Below are 26,720 nucleotides of genomic sequence, written 5' to 3'. Positions count from 1 at the left end.
ATCTCATCCTCTGTCGTCCCCTTCTCCTCCTGCCCCCAATCCCTCCCAGCATCAGAGTCTTTTCCAATGAGTCAACTCTTCGCATGAGGTGGCCAAAGTACTGGAGTTTCAGCTTTAGCATCATTCCTTCCAAAGAAATCCCAGGGCTGATCTCCTTCAGAATGGACTGGTTGGATCTCCCTGCAGTCCAAGGGACTCTCAAGAGTCTTCTCCACCATACCACTGCTGAATACTTCCAGCACTTTCCTTCCCTCCCGGTCCATCCTCATCTCCCCTCCTCACCCCATATCCACCTGAGCAAATACACAAAAATGATCTGCACATCTCAAAAAGAACGTAAAACTTTATTAAGAACATCTTATATTGTCATCAGATACAAGCAAAGAAAAGGGGGTAAAGAAACAGGGAGACTTCATCTTCCCATGTGCTACTGCCACCTCAGAACAGACTCGTGTGGATGGCTGGAATTACAGATAGCAACAAACGCTCTGTATAAATAAATTCAGTAAGTAACACAATGCTCCCTTTCTATACAGAGAAGAACTGAGTTTACACTTTAAAAAGCTGTGATATAGTGCAACAACTATTAAGACTGCCGCTTAGAAGCTACTTCTTAATAGAATACAAAGCAGTTTAGTAGCTTTAAGTTATTTCATATAAATTTTTTGAATGGAAAATTCAGAAAGGACAGTCTAACTTTCCTAATTAATTTGTACTTTTGAGAGCTTTCTTTCTGAAGATTTCTCAGAACAGTTCAATAATAATAGATGAGTTGCTCATCTACAATGACAACCAACAACCTGGTTTTAATTTTGCAAATCAAGATGACCAGGTCATCTCAGCTTTTGCTGATCCTGAAAGAGTTCTTATAGAAAAACCCTGATTCAGAGTGCATGTGAGATGAGGTACCAAAATAGCTGCACCTGGACTGGTTTTCCTAGAAGGGGAGGTTGGCTATTGAGCACAGCTGATTTTCCCAGATTCCCAGGCTCCCCCATGTGGTTCTTTTACTTACTGTATTGATAGAAGGAGCAGAGGGAACACCAGGGAATCTGTTCAAATTGCCACTCCAGACAGCTCTCTGCACTGTTTGTGGAGAAAAGAGTGATGGTATCCATTCAAACCAAATATGCCTACTGCAAGTATGGTGACATGCTTTTCTCTTGAGGGGCCAGGCCAAGCTGCACTCAAAATGCATGATTTGCCTCACGTACACAGTGAAGAAAATGTTCATGATTCAGAATTTGGTATTAGAGTACCCCCAGCTAACCCAGCTAAAGTTTCTTGAGAAATTTTAGTCCCCCTTTTAGAAAGGAAGGCTATTTACTGCTAAGGCTTACCACATTAACTATCAAGACTTCTAAAGCAGACCGTATCATTTGTGTTCATGGTCAGTGAATTAACCAACAACTGAAAGCTTGTGAAGACTTGGTCAAAGGGGAAAACCGGGGGTAGGATTCAGGTTGAGTACAATCACTTACCACAAATTGCATCAAGCTCTTTAAAAAAAATAATGCATTTTTATAATAAATATTTAGAGCAGATACTGGCATTAAAATCAGTATCTAAATCAGAAGTCTTTCTTAAATGGTGAAAATATTTCAACAAACTTCTAGTAGGTTTCAAATCTTCCCAGGAGTACATAGTTTATAAATTAGTATTAAATGGAAAACAAAAATGTATTTTGAATAAGTCACCACTTTAGTAGCTCATAAATAAGGTCAAGATGCTAAAAAATAAGTCAATATACAAGTTTTGTTTTCACTTTAACAAAGTGGCATGCTTCTGTAACAGGTATAACCAGGTTTCGATAATCGTGCATTTGCCACACCCTCCACCCCATGCTGAGTCTTCTCCTTATGCAGCCTACACCTAGGGACAGAGGCACACAAGACAGAGAGGCACCCCAATGTCTAAGTCTGGCTGCTACACACCATTTCCTTAGTGCAGAGTGATGTTACAAATGCTGGTCAGGGTCTACTACTCGTAATTTGTCAACCACATTACAAGTTCAGTACATTCATGGTTAAGTGGATTAGGTTCCTGGGTGAGCTCTCTGTGGGAGTGTTCACAGGGAACCTAATTACTACTGTTCCTGTGGAAAAATGTGCCCCGAGTCCCAAAAGTTGACTAAAAACCTTTGGAATATAAGCCATGTATGGGTGGGAACTACGTGTGTCTGTTTTGGAGAGGCCAAACCGTTCAAAGCACCGTTCTGAAAACTACTGGCTGCTAAAATGAAATACTGGCTTTCTCCTTCACATATAGTAAATTCACTTTGACTATAATTTCTAATACTGAGAAAGAGTGAAGCCATTCAGATTAGTGAGACATAACTGACCTGTGGGATTTAAAAAGCTGTTTTATTGACTAAGATGAATCTTCTTACAACAAAAAGAAAAATGTCTAATATGTAATGAATGAAAAAAAATGTTTATCCTAAGTAATCACTGAGTACAAAATCCACAGCTTAACAGTGTGATTTAAAGAGAAAGCAGGAGAGCATGCAATTGCTCTAACACAGGGTTAGAAATAAAAGGTAAAAGTACATTTGTTTTGGTAATTCTAAATATACAAATATAATATTTACCATATCTACCCTGTAGTGTAGGACTGCTTAATTCCCATTTATACGTAATTCAAAAACCTTAAGGAAACATTAAAAATGTTCCAGGCAACTTTACTGAACATTAATGAATATTGAGTTCATGAGATATTAGAGCTAAAAATACTACTGTTTTTAAAAGTTAAATGGCTAAGAGAATATTAAGGTACCATTATTTTACTCTTCTTTTAATCCCACAGATGGCTTTTTATGTTAAAGGGATCAATTATGTTAAAAGGAGCTTGATTTGACAAACAGAGATTCCAGAATCAGAGTTGTTCTCTTGGTACAATGTCAATTTTTTTTTAAACATTTCCAAAAGCATTTTCATAGCTATCTACCTAAATAACTCTAAACAGCTTTTAATCAAGGGGTCCCTATATAACACTCCTTTTATCCTACACTGTGGCTGTTGGGATGAAACACCTGTTGTGGAAAAGTTCTCTAGGTTCTGATCTGACCCTCAAAACAACATCCATTTTTAGTATTAAATGACCGACCTCTGGGGAATAAGGAATCTAAAGTGTTGAGAGGCACAGAACTGATGTTTTGGTTGAGGAGAAGGGTGAAAATCAAGTTGAAACACCTAGTCCCTTCTACAATCAAGTCCTAACTATACCATAATAAAGTCTCAACCAACCTGATTAGTTCTTACCCTTTAGGAATCACATACTATACACTGATTAGATACTGAAGAAAATAAAGAAAAACATTTGAAAATACATGAAGAAATAGAAACATGGAAATTTCTCACAAGGCCCTGGATCAAAAAAATTTACAAAAAGATCTTTTGAAAATAATCACTACTTGTGAGCTTAATACACATAGATTCACTTTGTTTAAACTAAGTCATGTTAACTTACCAATAAAATAGTAAACAAACCAACATTTTAAACAATTTTATAAATTACCTGTCATTTCTTTTTGTTAATGTCACTCTCTCAACAATATACAAAAATAACACTACAGCACTATCCACCTAACCTGTCTCCATCTCTTGCAAAGTCCTGGGCCCTGGAAAGAGACTGGTCATCAATCTTCACTGTAGATGTCCCCCGCAAAGGGCAGGTGCATGTGGCTGCCAGTGACATTGGGCAATCGAGATAAGTCCGGCAGGCTCTGGATCCGGGACCTGAGTTCTTTGCGTACCAGGGAAACTCTGGCTAACTTGCGCTTGTATTCCTGTAACATCAAACCACTCTCATTAGCACTGTGGGAGTTCAGAAAGGAGCTATCTAGCTTATCCAGCTAATGCTCTGCAGAAAATCTGATAAAGCACTCAGTTTATGCTGAAAAACAAGATTATGTAAGCCTTAGGACCAAAAGAGGGATTTGGGAAATACTCAAGTAGGGAAACTCATTCTTAGGAAAAACTACAGTCTTAAGTTGCTGCTTCACACCTGTAAAAAGAAGACTAACATATTAATGTATCAATATTTAACTGAAGCATATAGGATTCTCAGGTATACCAGGGCAAGGATAAGAAAAAGTATATATTTATTTCCACAAGCTTAAAATAAAATTTAGCAGTGTTTTTGACTATAAATGTTGGCAAAAAACCACAGGAGTATTATCAGTATCTTTGAGTTTATCTCGAATAGAAACCAGATGCTTCATTATTACATCATAGTTTTTCACATTTATCACTACTTTGAAATAATTAGACCGACTGCTAGTGTTACTTAATTTATCAGTAAAGAAGCATGTATTACTGTTCAAGTTTTATTACTTCAATAACTATTTCAATATAACTTTTTTCTATTGTAATGTTATGCATCTTATTTTCTACATTTAAAGTATTTAACTTGAGAAGGGGTCCAAGGCTTCATAGGCTCACCAAAGGATCTCAATGGCACAAAAGGAAAAAAACTTAGGAAACCCTGCAAACAGCAGCCTAAGGTGTCAGACTAGAAACCAATAAAGATTATGTTTGGCTTAGGGGGAACAGGCCATTCTCTGTAGTGGAAATATCTTTTATTAATAACTGAAGCTTTCAGACTTCAACCAGGACAGAGGAACCTTCTTTTTCCATCACCTAGTACAGGCAGAGTGTGAAGAGGGGAAATCAAAAAGTTGACTATTATTTCCTCTATAAAGACTAGAAACTTTTCCTCCCTCTGACCAAGGGTTAGCTCACCAAGACAGAGCAGGTGAGTGAGAAGCTTTCATCTGGGATAGAAGGCCTATCCACAAGGAGCCCCTTTTTGTTTCTCAATTCTGACTAAATCTCCTAGGAAATTTTTGGAGAAACAGAATTCTCAAAAGAACACCAGCCTCATCAACCATCAATTAAATGAGAACCTCTGGAAGCAGGTCCAGGGCTCCTGAATTTTGTAAAAGCTCCCCCAAAGGATGCTAATACACGAGCCACTTCTCTACAGGTTTTGTCTAAAAATGAAATCAGGGAAACTTCTCTGAATTACTAAGTCCCCTCTTTTAAAGAACCACCATTAATATGCCTGGGGAAAGGAAACTGTCAGAATTACTATATCCCAACCACTCTAAGGCAATGGGGGAAACAGGGTTTCTGAAGTACACTGGGGAAGTGAGCACCCTGGCAGACAAAGCCAACGAGGTTGAAAGCTGGGCATGTTGTAGGACAGCTTTGGACACAAAAGAGAGGTGTCGATTCTTGCCGTGTCTGCCTGTCCTTGCACTTTTAATCCATCATGAAGGTCAAGGTTGAGTAAGGGAATTTAATATCTAAAACCTCAAGGTTAAGACTTTCCTGTTCCCTTTTCCCCTTTGCCAGTGACACTGGCACAGCAAGTAGGTTTCAGTACAGCAGCTCTGAATGGCACACAGAAAAGCAGCAAGGTGCTCATTCTAGATACACACTTTTCAGTCCATACACATCTCCGCACTTCGCACACGTCCTCAGAATACTCTGGTGGGGGCAGGGGCAAACACATACCTCCACCTGTCCCATCTGTGTGCATGCTCAGTGGCCTCAGTTGTCTCTGACTCTTTGCGACCCCATGGCAGGCTTCTGTCCATGGGATTTCCCAGCAAGAATACTGGACTGGGTTGCCATGCCCTCCTCCAGATCTTCCTCACCCAGGGATAGGACCCACGGCTCCTACGTCTCCTGCATAGCAGGAAGATTCTTTACCACTGAGCTACTGGGGAAGCCCCCATCTGTCCGTTTGTACTAAATCACTCTTTAATAAATAACACCTAAAGTACTCCAAGGCTAGCATGATAGATTCAGATGCTGTTCAAACATGCACAGAAGTAATTACTCTGCTCCTCTTGAGGCTAGATGTCCTGAGAAGTCTCATGTGCCTTTAGTGATCATTACTGCCCATCCTAATTTCAAGTTTCTAGCAATCACACAGGCTGTTCTTCAGTTATTAAGATTTATCTTAATCCTTTGATTCAGGCAACCCACTCCAGTACTCTTGCCTGGAAAATCCCATGGATGGAGGAGCCTGGTAGGCTACAGTCTATGGGGTCGTAAAGAGTCAGACACAACTGGGCGACTTCACTTTTACTTTCATGGCAATTAAAAGCCCTCTACCAACTGGTGACACTGCATACAAAAAACTGGTAAACATAAACAAAAGCTGCCCTTTATTGGATGTCCACTGATACACCAGACATTAAAAAAAGAACTCATTTCATCCTCTCAGTAATCCTGTGAGAAGACTGATTATCCTTCACAAACAGTAAAAATCAGGCTTTCCTCAATTAGGAACAAAAGTAGTAACCAAAAATTTTCTTCTACTGTCAGAATCAGACTTTCATCTGAAAGACAAAAGATTTAAGAAGTTGTGGTTAACCATCTGATGTTAGCTTGAAGAAAAAACCGACGAAATCTGATTAACTACCCAACTCTATGATCCAGGGCACAGTTCTAAAGGTCTTAAATTGCCTCACTGGATTCCACAGGCTGGTTTCCTATGTCAACGATGCTTATAGTAAGAGGTGTGTGTTGTTCTGAAACTGAGGCTCTACCTCAGACATGGAGGCTGAGAATACTGGGGCACCAATAACCCCTGCCCACCGCCCCTACCCACCCCAACCTCCCATCCCCGCGCCGTTCAGGAGGTGGTAGTCCTCACAAACAGCTGAGAGCACCCTTCCCCTTCACCTAGAGCTCAGGTCCTATAGCAGGGGTAGCATTTAGAGAAAAGACTGCCATTGTCTCCACCCACAGTTCCACAGTCCCGACTCAAAGACTTTACAGGAGGAAAGAAACAGGCAATAAAACAGCGCCCTCCTGGGTCAGAACAAACATCTAACTGACCTCAAAACAAAATCGGTATCTGGAAGAGATTCGTGCACTCCCATCTTCATCGCAGCACTGTTCACAATAGCCAAGACATGGAAACAACCTAAGTCTCTGCCAACAGATGAATGGATAAAGATGTGGTGCATATGTACAATGGAGCACTCAGCCACAAGAATGAAGGAAATTCTGTCATTTGCAACAACCTGAACAAACCTAGAGGACACTGCTGTTGTTTATGGTCATTAAGTTGTGTTCGACACTTGTGACCCCATGAACTGTATAGTCTGCCAGACTCCTCGGTCCATGGGATTCTCCAGGCAAGAATACTGGAGTGGGTTGTCGTTTCCTTCTCCAGGGGATCTTCCCAATGCAGGGATTGAACCCAAGTCTTCGGCATCGCAGGTGGATTCTTTACCATTGAGTAAAACAATTAGCCAGACAAATACTATATAATCTCACTTACATGGGGACCCTTAAGAAAAAAAAAAATGAACTCACAGAAACAGAGTAAGAGTGATGCTGACCAGGGGCTGGGGTGCTAGGCGCGGGGAGATGGGAAGATGCTGGTCAATGGGTAGAAGCCTTCAGTTATAAAATGAATATGCTCTGGAGATCTAATGCAGAGATGCTGATTATAGTCAATAATACTGAGTACACCTGATATCTGCCGAGAGCAGACCTATATTCTCATCACCAAAAAGGAGAGAAAAAGTAATGATGTGTAGTGAGGAATATATTAACCTGATTGTTAGTAATCATTTCACAAAGAATACTTACGTCAAATCATCCCACCATACTCTGTAAATATACACAGTTTTATGTGACAGTTTCATCTCAATGAAGCTGAAGTTGGGGGCAAAGAAACATCTTTTTATCCTTAGTATATAAAAAAGGCCACTACAGGTAAGTCCCTTTTAGTTTTCTCATTATTTTCTAACTAAACCTGCATTTTGCAAAAATGGCTTTCAAAATATTTTGTATTTTAACCTAAAGAACTTCTTTTTCCTAAAAGAATTTAGCTCTGTTCCAGCAACAAAGAGGATCTGAATTCTAAAGTTAAAAAAAAAAAAGAAAAAAATGCTGAAAAGCCAAAGCATTAAAAAATCAGGCCCTTTCCCTTAGTAATAAATACTGAACTGATATATACTCCCTTCACTGCAAAAGTACAGTGTTGTATTTTATGTTGTCTTTTTAAAATTTTTATTTTTTAATTGAAGTATAGTTGATTTATAGCTGTTGTAAACCCTCTGGTGTACAACAAAAATGATTACGTTATATAGAACATACATAAAAGAATATTTATATTATGTTCTTTTTCAGATCCCTTCCCATTACAGGTTAAGATATTGAATATAGTTCCCTCTGCTATCCAGTGCGTCCTTGTCGTCTACTTTAGATACAGTAGTCTTTATCTGTTCATCTCAAATTCCAGTCTGTCCCTTCCAGCCTTTCCCCCTTTGGTCTCTTTTTCCTTTTGTTCTCTTCTGTGATTTGTTGACTATCTTCAGTACTTTTTTGGATTACTTCTTGTTTATATCTATTATACATTTTGGGGCTTGCGATTACCTGGAGGTTTTGGTATAGTAGTCTATATAAACACATGTGTTGTAAGTCACTCATCTTTCAATTTCAAACACATTTTAAATACCCTGCCATTTATACTCTCCTTCTCTCTCGGTTACATTTTGATAACATGTTTTACATCTAACTGCTCTGTGTATCCTTTAACTGCTTACTGTGGACACAGGTGTGATTTTACTACTTTTGTCTTTTAATCTTTCTAGCTTTGTGTGTGGGTGATTTCCTTAATGTTTTCTTTTACCTGTGAGCTTTTTCATCTCTTAGCTTGTTTCTAGTTGTGGCCTTTTCTTTTTCAGCTACAGAAGTTCCTTATACGTTTTTTGTAAAGCTGGTTTGGTGGTGCTGAATTCTTCTGTTACTTCTCTATAAAAGCTTTTGATTATCCATCAAATCTGAAGGAGAGTCTTGTGGGTAAAGTATTCTTGGTTGTAGGCTTTTCCATTTCACTCCCTTCTGGCCTGCAGTTTCTGCTAAAAAATCAGCTGCCATTTCGTGAACCAATGTTTTACCTCATTTCTTGCCAACTGTTTACATGAGTTATTTTACTTCTCCCTTGTTATTCCCCACTCATTCAACAAGGCCTATGTTTTTATTCTTAATTTACTTGCCAGATCTCCACCAACACCACACTCAAACAGCAACACTCATGTATATTTCAGTATCAGTCAGGAGGTGCAATCTATCTTGTGTGCAGTGAAAGTGGGGTAGAGCTAGGCTGAAATCTGAACCACTAGAAATGCTTTTCTTTACAGCTAATATTGAGTATCTTACATTGTGTTCAAATTTTCTCATTTCACACGACCTATTTTAAGATAAATCTTTGCCACAGAAGCTTTTCCTATTGTGGTTTCACACCTGCTACCATTCAAGTTAGTTCTGAACTTAAATACTACTATTCTGTTCTCCGGTTTTTATATCCATAACTGGGGAACACACACTTTGTGTCTATCTGTATTCCTTATAGTGTCCAGCAGAGCACAGGGTATGAACAGGTAGGTCCCCAGTGGATTCTCCTGGAAATTAAGTCAAAAGATCTGGATACAAGTACTGCTGTGAAAATGCTGCACTCAATATGCCAGTAAATTTGGAAAACTCAGCAGTGGCCACAGGACTGGGAAAGGTCAGTTTTCATTCCAATCCCAAAGAAAGGCAATGCCAAAGAAGGTTCAAACTACTGCACAACTGCACTCATCTCACACACTAGCAAAGTAATGCTCAAAATTCTCCAAGCCAGGCGTCAACAGTACATGAACCAAGAACTTCTAGATGTTCACGCTGGATATAGAAAAGGCAGAGGAACCAGAGATAGAATTGCCAACATCCGTTGGATCATAGAAAAAGCAAGAGAATTCCAGAAAAACATCTACTTCTGTTTCACTGACCATGCTTAAGCCTTTGTGTGGATCACAACAAACTGTGGAAAATTCTTAGACATGGGAATACCTGACCACCTCACCTGCCTCCTGAGAAACCAGTTTGCAGGTCAAGAAGCAACAGTTAGAATCGGACATGGAACGATGCACTGGTTCCAAACTGGGAAAGGAGTACATCAAGGCTGTATATTGTCACCTTGCTTATTTAACTTATATGCAGAGTACAACATGCGAAATGCCACAGTGGATGAAGCACAAGCTGGAATCACAACTGCTGGGGAAAATATCAATAACCTCAGAAATGCAGATGATACCAGCCTTATTGCAGAAAGCAAAGAGGCACTGAAGAGCCTCTTGATGAAGTGAAAGAGGAGAGTGAAAAAGCTGGCTGAAAACTCAACATTCAAAAAACTAAGATCACGGCATCTGGTCCCATCACTTCATGGCAAAAAAATGGGGAAACAATGGAAATAGTTTATTTTCTTGGGCTCCAAAATCACTGAGGATGGTGACTGCAGCCATGAAATTAAAAGACACTTGCTCCTTGAAAGAAAAGCTATGACCAACCTACACAGCAGAGACGTTACAAAGCAGAGACGTTACAAAGCAGAGACGTTACTTTGCCGACAAAGGTCTGTTTGGTCAAAGATATGGTCTTTCCAGCAGTCATGTATGAATGAGAGTTGGACCATAAAAAAGTTCAGTGCCAAAGAATTTATGCTTTTGAACTGTGATGTTGGAGAAGACACTTGAGAGTCCCTTGGACCACAAGGAAATCCAACCAGCCGATCGTAAAGGAAATTAGTTCTGAATACTCATTGAAAAGACTGATGCTGAATCTCCAATACTCTGGCCACCTGACGTAAAAAACAACTCAGTGGAAAAGACCCTGATGCTGGGAAAATCTGAAGGCAGGAGAATGGGATGACAGAGCACAAGATGATTGGATGGCATCACCGGTGGATGTGAATTTGAGCAAGCTCCGGGAGCTGGTGATGGACAGGGAAGCCTGGCATGCTGCAGTCCAGGGGGTTGCTGGGTCAGACACAACTGAGTGACTGAACTGCTCCCTCCATTTATTACCTATAATCTTAGGCAACATGCCCTAAGATTATCTAAGCCTCACTTGCTTCCTTTATACAATATGGGTATCTATTTTATCGGGCTGTGAGGCCTGCTGCTACTGCTAAGTCGCCTCAGTCGTGTCCGACTCTGTGCGACCCCATAGACGGCAGCCCACCAGGCTCCCTCGTCCCTGGGATTCTCCAGGCAAGAACACTGGAGTGGGTTGCCATTTCCTTCTCCAGTGCATGAAGGTGAAAAGTGAAAGTGAAGTCGTGAGTGAAGTGAAAGCTGTGAGGCCTAAATAAGTTAATTTTGGAAGTTTTCAAACTATGAAGTGCCATATGACTGTGGTTATCATTCTGAGATGGCATCAGAACTATCGTGCACCAAAAACAGCCAAGAGAATAAATGTCCTGAAATGTGGAGTTCTTAGTCACTTTAGGGCTGACAGTTGTTCTAACATTCTAGTTCTTAAAATAAATGTCTTCACTATTTCTGAATTTAAATGTATATATAAGGGCTAACTTTTTCTTGCAGATGCCACTAAGAAGTCTGCTCTCTTCTTTCATACATGACTATGACTTAAAAAAAAAAACAGAGAATTTCAATTGTATGCAGGTGAGGATTGTTAGTGGCCAGTAAAGGCTGTGGTCAACAATTTCAAGCATCATGCCTACCATGCTCCAGCTCTTCCTTCCTACCTACTTCCTGAGGGACAACTGCTGAAGCAGAAAAGGAAAACATCAAGTTAGGAAGCCCAGTCCTGATTCTAGTGAGCAAGCTGTGTAGCTTCTCTAGGAATCGAGTCTGAGTATAATCCAGGTTCCAGAATACTCTGAACACAAGGTTTTGACAAATCATTCTTTCATCTGTGGAATCAATCTTCAGCATCCCCTTCAAGTATAAAATACGACTGGGCCAGATAACAACCAGTTTTAAAAGACATACATACTAGGATATTATTTTAGTCAAGAAAACATGGACATCCTAGCATGCTGGGGTTATTAAAGACTTTCCCCACACAGTTACTTCTTAAGGATGGAGTCAGTAATATTTCCACACGACATCTTATTTCTATAGTATTCTTAGGGGTACCTATGCAAACACCTAAGCAATTTAATTTCTCCCTTTATGACTGTATGTATCCTTAGTCAAAATTTGATAGTAACATACTTGAGAATCTTGGGTTACAACGAATTAATGTTAAAGGTAGAGCTAGTTATCTTCATTCCAAACAGTATCAAGACATAATCTTCAGAACATATTATAAGAACCCCTTAGGTTGATGATAATGCTCACAATCCTGGTTCCTTTTATTGTTCTTCTGTAGAACTCTAAATGGCTTTGTTCTTTGATATGTATTTTATTATGTCTTTTGCCTCTCTCTAGATGTTATCAAGTCTTTCTTATATAACTTTCTTCAAATAACTATTTATTAATGGAAGCTCCAACTCTCACTTTTGAGAATCCACCATAATTTACTTCATTTTGCTTTCCCTGGTGTTGGGACTCTTTGCTAGGTTAGACAGGAAAAGTTAACCAAAGTATTTAATATCAATCAAGATTTTTTTAATACCATTTTTTTTTTTTTCAAAACAAGGCCAAGAAATTTCATGGTGTCAGGAAAATTAGTCAAGTCTGTGTCGTCTCCAGGGAACAGAGTATAAAGCAGGTAAAGATCTCAGTAGTTTGCCCTAACCTGTCATCTAGAAAACAAATACCCAAATTTAGTTTGGTATACAGTCCTGAAGTTTTTCAAAATTATAATAATTTAAATATTTTAAAAATATCAAATCCTTTCTATTTTCTTTTCACAGTATCCTATTTGTCTCTGATGGGCCCATTTTTCCTTGACCATCTGCAGAAAAGTTCTACCTTTTAGTGGGAAATACTTTAGCATAAATGAATGTTATCTAACACTGTCTTACATCATTCAGCTCCTTTGAGGGCTCACTATCATTTTCTTAAGTATTCTAAAAGCAGATTTTACCTTAAAATATCCTTGAAAAAGGTAATTCCCACCTGTTAATAAGTTATGATTCTACTAGCACAAAGGCTCATTAGCCTTCTGGATTAACAAGTAGAAAAAAGATTCAATATTTACTCAGGGACTAAGATTTCTGCAGGGAACCCAATGCCTACCTGGCTATCAGCTGGGTTTTAAAAAAGTCAGTAATGCTAAATTATAATGAGGGTAGATACTGTTACAAATAAGCTTTATACATTTCTAGATTCATCAACTATGATCCTAATTAAAATTTTGATGTGCTTACTAAATGTCAAACACTGTTCTAAGTAGCCCATTTAATCTTCATAGGAAGAGACTATTATTATCCATGCATTACAGTGCTTCCCTGGTGGTTCACCTGGTAAGGAATCTGCCTGCAATGCCGGAGACCTGGGTTCAATCTCTGGGTTGGGAAGATCCCCTGGAAACGGGAATGGCTACCCACTCCAGTATTTTGGCCTGGAGAATTCCATGGACAGTATAGTCCATGGGGTCGCAAAGAATTGGACAGGACTGAATGACTCTCAGTTTCACAGATAATAAAACTAAAGCACAACTGCTGCTGCTGCTGTTTAGCCACTCAGTCATGTCCAATTCTTTATGACCTCATGGACTGTAGCCCGCTAGGCTCCTCTGTCCATGGGATTTCCCAGGCAAGAATACTGGAGTGTATCTCCTTCTCCAGGGGAATCTTCCTGACGCAAGGATCAAACCTGCATCTCCTGCTTGGCAGGCAGATTCTCTACCACTGAGCCACCAGGGAAGTCCAAAGCACAATTAACTTCTTGTTAAGAAACTTCCTCTAAAGTCAACAAAGGCTGCAAACTGACAATCTGGCTTCAGAGTCTTCATACTTAACCATTATTCTATCTTACCTCTCATATCTAGAATTGTTACTGGGATGGGTATTCTGAAGAAGTGTTATCCAACTGAAATCTACCTTACATCGAATATAGGACCACCACAATCACAGGACTAACAGGTCCCTAAAACTCAAAACCCAACACATTAAGGAAACAAATTGTGACTTATAGTAGGTAGTCTATCCCTTCATTAAAACATCTCTGGAATTTCCAGTAGTGGAGAGATGTCATTTTCTCATGAGTAACAGCATATGGGCTTAAAGATTAAAAAAGGGGGGGGAGGGAGGGGAAGGGGGCCAATGATAGTAATAGCAGCAACACACAAGAGAAAAGAAACAAGAAAAGGTAAAGGGCCAGTCCAGTCAGCAATGATGACCAGCATTTCAGAGAAGTTGAACCTATTGCCAATTATCACTTTTGACATTGGAAGGGGAGCATAAGCCAGGAGCCTACAGGCCACTTCTCTGTAACTTCAAAATCAAATGGAAAGAAGGAATTTAAGGAAGTGAGATGTAACACATTTTCTACTCATCTTATATTTACCCTAAGAAGTAAGACTTAATCACGTTTTCTTGAAATTTTCATTTACCTTTTGGCCTATTTTCATCTCCTGTGTGCCTTTTAGTCTTAATCCCTAAGAAAATGTTATCCAGTTACTAAAGAATCACACTATCTCAGGGTCATGGAGGTCAGCTAATTTGGTTATTTCCCAAATTGGGTGTCCAGCAGGTTTTCCAGTATGTCACGTATGGATGTGAGAATTGAATTACAAAGAAAGCTGAGCGCCGAAGAATTGATGCTTTTGAACTGTGGTGTTGGAGAAGACTCTTGAGAGTCCCGTGGACTGCAAGGAGATCCAACCAGTCCATCCTAAAGGAGATCAGTCCTGGGTGTTCATTGGAAGGACTGATGTTGAAGCTGAAACTCCAGTACTTTGGCCACCTGATGTGAAGAACTGACTCCTTAGAAAAGACCCTGATCCTGGGAAAGATTAAAGGTGGGAGGAGAAGGGGATGACAGAGGATGAGATGGTTGGATGGCAGCACCGATTCGATGGACCTGAGTTTGAGTAAGGTCTGGGAGTCGGTGATGGACAGGGAAGCCTGGCATGCCGTAGTCCATGGGGTCACAAAGAGTCAGATACAACTAAGTGACTGAACTGAACTGAAATTGGGTGTCGTGCAGAATATTGCTACACAAGGCTTTTAACAGGCAGGCCATAAACCAGGGATTCTGGGCTGTTCAAGAGCACATATAGCTTCTTTGTGACATCCCTGCTCCCGTCTCCAACGTGCTCATGTCCAGAATGAAGCTTCAGAAGAGATTCCGGTTTGTAACACTCCTCAAAAACACTAACATACATAACACAGGCAAACATTAGAGCTAACATCTCTCTTGTTCTTGTCATTCAATCTCTTCTTGACCACCTTCAGCAACAGCAAACATTGCATTCTCTTTTACTTTTAAAGAACAGTTTCCCAGGATACAGAATTTTAGGATGGAATTTCTCCCAACACTTTTCATTCCACTCTTCCTGGCGTGGTTCTGCTGTAATTCTTTTCCTACAGGTAAGAATTTTTCTTTTTCAACTCTTCCCAAGGTTTTCTCTTTGCATTTCATTTTCTGCAATTTGAATATGACATGAAAACTGAAAGTGTTAGTTGCTCAGTCATGTCCAACTCTTTGCAACCCCATGGACTATATACAGTGCATGAAATTTTCCAGGTCAGAACACTGGAGTGGGTAGCCATTTCCTTTTCCAGGGGATCTTCCTGACCCAGGGATCAAACTGGGGTCTCTCAAATTACAGGTAGATTCTTTAGTGTCTGAACCACCTGGGAAGCCCAACATGCCTAAGCACAAACCACATTTTTATATCCTGTCAAGTATTTGTCCTCTCCATTTCCTGGATCAGTCATTTTGATGTCCTGTCATTAATTTTGGAATTTCTTCTGCTTCATTTGTTCTCCTGATATCCCAAGCAAATGTTATGTTACACTTTTCCAAACTGCCCACAATTCTTGAATGTTCTAGGTTTGGTTTTTGGAGAAAAGGTTGTTGCTGTTGTTCTATTTTCTTTTTGCATCTAAGTTGGGAAAATCTCTACTGATGGATTATCAGGCCCATATATATTTTTCCCTCAGCAGTGTCCAGTCTACTGAGGAGATCATCAGAAGCACTCATGTCAGTGTTTATTCCTAGCATTTAAAATTTGTTTTTGATTTTTTAAGCATTTTCACCTCTACTTACATCTGTTCTTGCATGGTGTCTACCCTTCATTAGAGTTGTTAACATATTAATCAATTACATTCCTGAGCTGGTGATTCTAAAATTTGTGTCATACAAGAATCTACTTCTGACTTCTTGTTTTGTCTCTTCAGGCTGTTCCTTGACTGTTGGCATGTTTCGTAATTTTTCAAAAGCTGAACATGATTACCAGACAATAAAAGACTGAGGTAAACAGATCTTTATCTTGAGGTTTTACATTGGTCTGGCCAGGATTGGGGCTATATTTAAGGTCTGCTGTAGATGTAGATAGCTGAGGCTTTTTGAAACACATTACTTTCATAGTCCTTTCACATTAGGCCAGGTCTAACTGGAAGAATGGTTTTGTCATTTGGAAGATATCCACTGGTCCTAATTCGGCCTTCTTACATAAACCAAATTCTTCTCTCCCAATAGCTTTCAAAGCATCTAAAGACAAGTAGCACATAAATTATGCCTGTCCTTAAGATCTCTGATATCTCCATTTGTTCAACTGTCCAATGTACTTTATCTTTATTTCCTTTGTCATCCTGACCCCTGCCTCTGAATACACTGTGGTAATTCCCTTTGCTAATGCAGAATCCAGCTGCATTAACAAGCATGGTTTAACAAGCATGCATTAACAAACATGCTTTAACAAGCACCCAATGAACTTATTTTTCATATTCTGAACACTTAGTGTAGCTTAACACTGTTTATGTTACTACAGCTTTATCACCACACTAACAACTACATGACCCCTGTTTTCTCAAGAAATGATGCCAAGTCCTACTGATGCAGTTAGCTTAGAGAAATCTAAATGCAGGAACTGACAGTGGAAATTTTTAAGTGATAATGAAAGCAATGCAAGATTCATAGATTCCCCATTCAATTTGCACTGGTTATGGACCAATGGTTATTAAACTGTGAGCCACAGATGCGTATTAGAGGCAGCTTTAATTCAACTAAAGTTGTAAGCAAATCTGGGCAATGTGCATTTTTCAAAACTTCTGGCCACTCAGAAAATTTAAAAATGACAATGCTCTCATATTCTATAATCTGATGTTTCATGAACTTTTTTTTTTTTTTGGCTCTGACACACAGCATGAGGTCTTAGTTCCCAGAACAGAGCCCCCTGTAGTGAAAGCACAGTTTTAACCCCAGATGGGAACCAGGGATGTCCCACACACACTTTTTATTTAATCAAAGAAAACTGAACACATTTATCTATGGTCCCAAAAGTTAAAAAGTAACTAAAATCTCATTAGGATTTACAATACAGAACACATTACTGTAGCATAATATATTCAGCATCTAATAAGTTATCAAAATTTATCAAATTTACTGATAATGATCTGCCTAGTTAATAGGCGTATTTCATTGTATGTAAAATTATCTCAATTTTAAAATGCACTAAGTATTAATCCTAAAAAACATCCAAGAATACTACTTTATGATGGAATAATATCACTGGTATTAGAAAGCTTCCAAGGATGAAATTGGCTTTGCTTTGAAGTAGTGCCTTTCTTCATAACCTGATCTAAGCATGACCAAATTTGACATGTTTTACAAAGAAATTTTGCTTTAGGAAGCTATGCCAGACAGAATTCTTTCTGTGAGATATTAGTATCAATGACATAAGACTCTCTTTAAAATTTTGATTTAACTACCTAAGGAGTTCATATTTTACTTCAACAAAACAGTATGTGCAATGCTATCAAAATTACCAAGACAAATTCTAACATGAATCTTACTTCAAAAAGGAGTGGACAATTAGAAGGTATAGTTACCAAAAATACCACTCCCCCAATAAATTACAATGGTGCATTGAAGGACTGAGCTTAGAGAGGCAGTGAGGACTTGCAGATTAACTTCTAGTATTTTTGATAGTAAATATCTCCCCCAACCAGGATGTCACACAGACCTAGGTCTTCCAGTAGATCCACAACTTATATATCCTACATGGATAAATGGACCTCTTTCCTAAGGCTTCAGCTGTCTTTTAAATAAAGGAAACAAAAGATACAATAAATGCTAGCCACCTATAATGTTGTTTAAAAAAGTCACTATCACAAATACTTTTTAGAAGATGAGACTGAATATATGCAACTATTTAAAACAAAACAGTAGAGTGAAATATTAAAAATCATTGTTTTCAGAGAGGTTGATATAAACTCTTGAGCTGGAATTTTTTCAGTACTTTCCAAATTTTCTATAATAAACATTTATTGTTTTTATGATGGGAAAGCGTTTTAGGAATAAAAGGCAAGGAAAAATTTTAAACTGTGCATACAAACTTACTCAGAAGTTTCCAACTATAAGATGAAGAATGGGCGGAAAGTCAAAAGCACTGAATTTTAGAGTTTAAACAGATCTCATAAATCATTAGGTTTGATATCTGCATTTTGAAAATGAGGGGAAAAAGAGATTCATATTACACTACTCCAAGTTCACACCAAAGTTCTAAAACCCGTAACTCTCTGGTTCATTATTCTAATCCAAACTTCATACTCACTGAAGGCTAATCAAGATAAATATCCAAGTTGGATGTAAATCTGTACATTGAGTATGGCTGTAACTCTTTTAACATTTTTGTAATGAGGCTTACAATGGTATTTTTAATCTGTGATTTTTATAAGATTAAGAAAGTACACTGAAATGTTATCAGGAGCTAAGTAGTTTTAATATATTTGTTTTAATGTAATTATTTTAATATTTTCAAATTTCCTTTGAAGATAATATTAACTAATACTTCAGTGCTTCAGTGTTCTCATTCATAAAACAGTATCCACCTCATATAGTCACAAATAAAGATAGGATCAGTACCTAGAACTGCACCCTCACAAAGAGTAAATGCTAAGTATTTGTTATTATTTTATAATAAAATTATAAATTGTCTCCTTACAATGTCATTTAACTGCAGTATCAGGTTTCAGGTTAGACACTGATCATTTTTCACCCATATAATGTATGGAAAATGTTTCCTTTATTCAGGATTGGGATATTTCATGCAAGAGGCCAAAGATTTTTGGGAATCTAAATAAAAACGAATAAGCTCTTAGAGGCTGTGAAGACAACCTATTTTCTGATGAATACTAATTAGGGATGGGGCAGGATCTCCACGTGTGTAGGCATTTTCAGTAGTTTACATCTACTGAATGTTGCACTTTTCTGTTAACTATTTCCTAGGGGAAAATTCTTCCCTCTGAATCTGCTGTCTTATGTATTGCCCTTCAAGGAATGGATGGTAGTTCCAGTGATGTTACTGTCTTTGTGACTAGACTGTTATGTACAACTTACTTGGGTTGTCATTAAAGTGGACAAGATCCAACATCAATTATCCCAGTGAATGATTTTCCAGAAACAGGTGATTCCCATTACTCCTGGGCCTCACCAGCTTGGAGGAAACACTGCCCTTTTCCTCTGCTCCAAGCTCGGATACAGACACAGATGCCTCACCGCTGCTCCCCGGCCCAGGAAGTTTGGGAAGTGACCTTCCTGTTTCCACTGCAGCACCCTTAGTCCCTGTGCGTTGTTCCAACCTCCTGCTTCCACTTCGGAGCTTAGATTATTTAAGCAAATGCTCCCATCTTGAGGAGGGCACATGCCAAGATGTGGTTTATTTCTTCAATTCCTATCAGTGATCCACCTTCTGAGTAGACTGCCATCTGAGGGAGGGCACCCATAGCATTTCTCTTATATTAGAGTGGAGCTATTATATACATCATATTTAATAAATATAACTTATCCATTTTATCTCTGTATCTTTTAAGCAATCTTTATCAGTCATTATAAACAGGATTTTCTGTGGCAACAGAAATGTTCTGTATCTGCACTATCCAAGAGTACCAAAGAGCCACACATGGCTACTAAGCATCTGAAATATGGCTAATGCTGATAACTTAAATTTTATTCAATTGTAATTAAATATCACTGTGGCTAGTGGCTACTGGGTAGTGCAGCTCCTTATCTCTTTACATTCACCTCAACTCCATGTGTGCCTTCAATTCATTCTTCTTCCTCAAATTTCATTTCATCCCCCCCTTCATTGTATCTACCTTTATATTTGTGTAATATATATACATATTCATCTTTATTATATGATATCATAAAAAGACTATGCTAGGTTTTATAATTCCATTAAATTTAATATATATTAATATATATTAACTTTTCTATAAGTTCTAGGAGGTGGGAAAAGCTGCCATTCAGTCTAACATCTTAAAAAAAAGAAATCTACTCTGCTTTCATTTTCTCTACAGAAGAGTGAAAATCTAAATCAGGCAAGGAAATAATGTGAATATCACACTTTAATTATGCCCAAGTCTCCTAACAGAATCAATTACATTCCAGACCAACTTCATTTATAACAGAGAAATAAGTATGGGGCAGGTAAGTCCAAATCTCAAAAAAAGATGGAATATATTATTTAAAAGATCTTAGGAATCCAGTTGCAATCACTTAGATGCTAAGACTATAACTAGGAATATAAACACTTGCTTTTTGAGAGCTCACATTACAGATATAAAAACACTGCAGACATCTTATACTCTTCTTACAGTATCCCAATAAATAAAACACAAATTCACTGGTTAAATGATAAAATAGATATAAACTAGCTAGAAAACCTCCAAGTCTCTTTGTTTTGGGGCTGAAACTTCTGGGGCACTTACTATATGCTGAGCAGTTTAAGCATCCCAACTTGTTTAAATCCCATAATAATCATATAAAGCAGATATAATTATTATCTCTATTTTATAGACAAGGAAACTGAGGTAGAGAAAGATCAAATGATTTGCCGTATGCCACTCAGCTAGTGAGTGGTAAAGCCAGATTCTTAACTCAGGTAATCCGGTTCCAGAGTCCCTACTCTTCTGCACAGGGCTAAAGGGCCTGGCTATGTGTTCACTGATCCAAGACCAAGCTGATTAACTGGGGAAAATGTCTAATCACAGGCATATGTTTCTAGCCTAGCCTTATCTCTCAAACACACAAATATACTTTTATTTGTAATTTAAAATATATCCTTAAGAAATTTGCATAAGAAACAAAAGCCAAAACAAGAAGCAACAAAAGTAAAGTGTTTTTAAGAAAAACTCTTACAGACTGAAACACTGATTCAGTAAGATAATACAGACACATGTATTTTAAAAACTAATTACATAAGAATCTGACAAACAACTCCAAGATTAAGAATGGCTGATGTTGAATAAAAAAAAGTTTGACATAGTCCCAAAATTAGCATGAGCAAAAAAATGCCAGAGCTACACTGTCAAAAATATACACCACCAAAAGAAAGGAAAAAACCCCTCAGGGCTAGAAGAAAGTTTATATGCAGCCAAAAAAGCTCCAAAGTGAAGGGAATGGTCTTTCTCAAAGGAAAGCAGGGTGTTTGCTTTGATATCCCTACTGCATCAGTAACAGAAGTTCAGGAAAAGTGGCATGATTCACAGCTAGCAGCTTTCTGTGGCCACGGAGCAACCAGAGCTAGAAGGTCCATGGGAAGGATAATGCAACTTTCGAGGACAGTGGGAAGGCAATTGAGGCTTCAGGGGACAGCGTGAGGGCAACTGAGGTGTCAGGGGACAGTGGGAAAGTAGTAGAAGCTTCAGAGGACAGAGATCAGGAGACGGCAACAAAAAGTAACAGATTCCAAAACAAAGGCCAGAAGCGGAGTTTTAATAATGCATTTGGACAGTAGCTTGAAGTAGAGGATTTATTTGGCCAAAACAGAACTATGTTCAGCAATGTGGAACTGAACATTATTTTTCATACAAAGTTAAAAGCACATTGTATCTCCTTCCTGACCACTTGCCCAGTCCCCATCTCTTCGAGAGAGAAAAGCTTCATCTAAATTATTTCATCTGACTGATGACCGTCTTATAACTTTATTGCTACTTCCATCTTGGGTATTCCTTTGGAAAAGGTGCATGGATTCATTACATAATCTAATGTATCGTTTATAGATTATAAGATAAAGTCAAGCATGTATCTGCTGATACTTTTTAAGTTGACCTGTCATTATACTTAGAAATGTCTCTTAATAGTAGGCTTCCCTGGTGGCTCAGATGGTAAAGACTCTCCTGCAATGCAGGACCCCTGGGTCGGGAAGATCCCCTGGAGAAGGAAATGGCACCCCACTCCAGTAATCTTGCCTGGAGAATTCCATGAACAGAGGATCCTGGCAGGCTACAGTCCATGGGGTTGCAAAGAGTCAGGCATGACTGAGCAATTATCACTCACTATCACTCAAGAAAGCTCTAAATTATTTATGCTAAAATAATATTTTATTTATGAGAATTAACTTCAACATAAAGGATAAAAAAAAGACATATAATTATTTACTTTGCTTACTGAAGTGATCTTTTCTCAGAGCTCATTAGTTTCATCAAACATGTACTTTCAAATATCTATTTATTTGTACAATTCCTAAACCCACAGATTAGGGAAAATAATCTAAAAGTAGAGAGAGAAAATGCTTTAAGCACTAACTGCAAGCAATAAAACATATAAGTTAACCTACAAAGAACACATACGAAAGTTTCTTAAAAAAGCAGACAGTGGCAGATTAAGCAGTATGTAACATTTACATTAAATAAGTCCAAATTCCTATAAATTTTACCAAGCTCTATGGGCAGGACTATTTTCCAGTTGTTAGACATTTATAATGTAGATTCTCCTATGTGTCACTTTAACAAGCAACCTGTGCCTGTGGGGACTCCCAGCAGCACGGGGAGGGTCCAAGGACCACCGTGACTAAAGGGGTACTGGGTGGCATGGCTCCTGTGCTGGGAAAACAGAGGCAACGCTCCAGTCAGGTCTGGGCTGACTGGGCAAACTCGCAGAACTCTTGGTGCTAACATCTCCTCGGATGCCGATTCCCTATCCACCTGGTCCAGAGTTGTAGCATCTGTGAACTGGCCAACTAAAAGCCAGTATTAAATCTCTTTTTTCAACAGAGATCAATAAAACACTGACAAAACTCTCCACTCCCTTCATTAGAGAACCATGCTGTGAGCAAGAACAAGTACAACAGAAACAGCAACAGCAACAAAAACCCACGGGACTATTAAAGGAAAACAACAGAAATGAGGAAAAACGATGAGAAAAGATAAACAATGTGGCATAAAGATTCAAGAGAGTCAATATATGTAACAGGGAATTTAAGGAGCAACTATGGTAGCTCCGATGGTAAAGAATCCACCTGCGATGCAGGAGATGCAGGTTCAATCCCCAGGTTGGGAAGAGCCCCTGGAGGGGGGCAAGGCAACCCACTCCAGTATTCTTGCCTGGAGAATCCCAGGACAGAGGAGCCTGGCAGGGTCCATGGGGTCACAAAGAGTTGGACACGACTAAACACCTAACACTGTAATAAGAAATTAACAGAAATAAATGGCAACATACATTTTTCTGATAAAAGTGAACAGCAATGTCAAGCCAAATTAATTAAAGGCCAATATCCTAGATATGTGATAGTCAAAGTGTTAAATGTGTAAGAGAAAAGAAAAAAAAAACACGGTAACTAGACCAAATGAAAAAAGAAAGTGACCCAAGAATTCTACATTCAGCCAAGTACTCATATGTGAGCAGAAAGGAAAGCCACTCACAGACATGCCAAGACTTGCACTAATTTTGCTATTCATTGACTTCCACAACTCTGCCCTTTTTTTTGACATAGTTGACTGGAATAGCTTTTCAAGTAAATTTTTAAATGACAAATAATATACAAATAATGTAGTAAAATTAAAAAACAAGAAAAACATGATTTTCTACAGACCACTGAAAGGATCTAGGATTCTATAAATGAAACTGGTTGGTAAAGAGCAAAGAGAAAAGAGGGAGAAAACTAAATAGAGAGCTATTATTTCAGAGTATATAATTTCAATATCAATAGTAGGTTGTGGTTTTTACCTATAATTCTGGATTTTTGGTATAATCTACATTTTCCCCAGGAATGCATGTAAATGTATACAAACACACACATACACACACAAATATATAAAACATATAAATGAAAAAAAAAAACTTTTGTGAAATTTCCTAAACAAAAGTATATAATAAATTTCTAGCTACTGATCAGAAAATGGAGATTACTAGTCTCAAAACCATGTGCTCCCTTCACATCAGAAACATTATTCAAGCAGAGGCTAGTTAACCTATCTTTTAAGAAGTGTGCTAAATTAATTTCCAGCACTGGGTAAATTAGATGATCTCCAAACCAAGCTCTGTGCATTGTTGGTAGGAATGCAAAATAGTTGTGGCCATTATAGATGGTATAGTATGGTAATTTCTCAGAAAAATGGAAAACAGAATTACCACATGATTCAGCAATCCCACTCCTGGGTATATACCCAGAAGATGTGAAATCAGGGACTCAAAAAGATATTTGCTATGAACCCATGTACACAGCAGCATTATTCACATTAGCCAAAAGGCGGAAGCTATTACAGTGTTCACTGATGGACAACTGGGGAAAACCAGAAAAGTTTATCCATGTTATAAAGTATTACTGAGCCTTAAAAAAGAAAATTCTTGGACTTCCCTAGTGGTCCAGTGGTTAAGAGACCACCTGCCAATGCAGGGGACATGGGTTCAATCCCTAGTCTGGGAAGACCCCACATGCTGCGAGAGAACTAATTCTGTGCGCCACAACCACTGAAGTTCATGTGCCCTACAGCCTGTGCTCTGCAACAAGAGAAGCCACTGCAAACACAAGCCCCACTCACTGCATCTAGAGAAAGCCCTCTAGAAAGCAATGAACACCCAGCACAGCCAAAAATAAATTTTTTAAAAAGAAAATTCTGGCATATGTTATAACGTGGATGAACCTAGAGAATATAATGCTAAGTGATATGAAAGTGAAAGTGGTAACTGTTCAGGCGTGTCCAACTCTGTGCGACCCCATGAACTGGAGCCCGGCAGCCTCTCTGTCCACGGGATCCTCCAGGCAAGAATACTGGAGTGGGTTGCCATGCCCTCTCCAGGGGATCTTCCCACCCCAGGGATTAAACCTGGGTCTCCTGCACTGCAGGCAAATTCTTTTATCATCTGAGGCACCTGGGAAGCCCCTCCCGTCAAAAAGACAAATACTGCATGATTACACTTAATATTATATATCCAGCATAGACTTATTCACAGAGACAGTTTGTCAGGGGTGGTAGGGAGTGGGGAGTTGATTCATGGGTATAGTTTCAGTTCTGCTACGTGAAAACAGTTCTGCAGGCTGGCTACAAAAGAACATGAATATACCTAACAGTATTGAACCGCACACTTTTAAAAATGGTTAAGATGGTCAACTGTATATTTATCTTACAATTTTTTTAAGTGTAAAAGAAAAAAACTATACCATTACTTTAACTGCTCCCAGAATTTATCCCAGTAAAGATTTTTCTGGGTATTATGCAATTTAAAGGATCTGGTAGTAGGGCAAAAGCAAAAAACAAAAAACCATTATGTAAAATAATGGCTTTTGGTATTTATTGCCAACTGTCTTTCACAAAGAATGAATGATACATGAATTTACATCAACAGTGTAAGAGACCCACTCCCATCTCCTCTTGCTATTGCACAGGATGCCATATCCTTTTCTTAAACTTGTAGCTAACATGAACATGAAAATCATATCATGTATTACTTTTTCCATTTTTCCCCTACTTCTAAGAATTTATGAAACTATGATCACAGATAAGCATATTCTTAAACTGGAAAAAATAAATGCTAAGCAGCAGTCAGCTGGCTAAAGAAATACTTCTTTAAAACAGAATATGACCTAGATATTAAAATGAGAATTTCTGTAATCACAGGAAAATGTTTACAGTACATGTGTAAAAATGGCAATGTATAAAAATGTCATACATGCTAATGCAATGACTGACCCCATCTTCCAAATCTTGTCAAGGGTTATTTCAGGAGGAACGAGACTTTAGGTGATATCTGTGCTTACCAATAGTTTCTAAACTATGAGGACCATGTACTACTCATACAATCTTTTTTTAAAGAACTAATATTTATTGACCACTCAAGCTAGTTCTCTAGTTTAATATCCTTTTAGTCAATGCCAGAATCATTCACACCATAGTTTTCAATCTCATTTATCACTGATTCCTCTTACTCCTCTGATCCAATTAACAAATTATGGTGATTCAATTGTTCCCCTCACCTTTCCATTCCTTTATTTTCTCATTGCTATCATCAATTATGGTTTAGCCCTTCATTACCCATAATATAAAATTTCCAGTAAAGTCCTATCTGGTCTCCCTATCGCAAATCTCTTGCCATTCTAATCCACTTGGCAAATGCAACCGGGTTTCCAAACACTGCTAATGTTACAAGTCCGCTCTGGCCTCTGGGCTGTTATAAACCAACCATCTGCTCAGCCAGCCATTCAGTGCCCGTCACAATTTGATTCCAACCTACTTTTCAATTTCACCTCACTCCTAATAATTCTCAGCTGCTACAGAACAAATAATTGTAGCAGCTGTCAGTTATTGAGCACTTTACTACACCCAGGGTGCTAATTGCTTTATACGCATAAATTCCGTAATCACAATGCTTCTCTTGAAGGGTATGAGTAACTCATACTTACGAGTATGAGTTCTATTCCACAAAAGAGTTAACAAGCAGAGAGCAATTAGAGTTTAATTCCTCTTTTTAGGTAAGTGAACAAACGTAGACGAGGACTGATTTAATTTGTAGCTATGGTTCTTCCACCAGGTAGCACTGTGATGCTTATAAATTCAGCACTTAT

General features: G+C 38.4%; 1 protein-coding gene across 7 annotated transcripts in view; it reads right to left on the bottom strand.

The window, feature by feature from the left end:
- Positions 1-325: 325 nt before the first annotated feature.
- Positions 326-26,720, bottom strand: part of RPRD1A (regulation of nuclear pre-mRNA domain containing 1A) — a 69,182-nt gene continuing 42,787 nt past the window's right edge. For 2 of the 7 annotated variants that reach the window (XR_015153733.1, XR_015153730.1), the window contains 3 exons: positions 3,590-3,787; positions 1,016-1,086; positions 326-461 (listed from right to left, as the gene is read on the bottom strand). Coding sequence is in view for 3 of the 7 variants with exons in the window: in XM_086372736.1 (XP_086228862.1) it covers positions 3,638-3,787 (150 nt within the window). In the remaining 4 variants the exon portion in view is untranslated. Of the gene's footprint in view, positions 3,788-6,157; positions 6,353-6,854; positions 6,951-26,720 lie in introns of those variants that run through there. The other 5 variants (XR_015153732.1, XM_086372736.1, XR_015153731.1 and 2 more) reach the window with 3 other exon arrangements.

This window comes from Bos grunniens, chromosome 24 (assembly GCF_055505025.1).
Source record: "Bos grunniens cultivar Pamir isolate PY7600 chromosome 24, Bosgru_T2T1.0, whole genome shotgun sequence".
NCBI lineage: Eukaryota > Metazoa > Chordata > Mammalia > Artiodactyla > Bovidae > Bos > Bos grunniens.
Note: the sequence above shows the minus strand (reverse complement) of the source record. Positions and strands in the feature narration are given on the sequence as shown.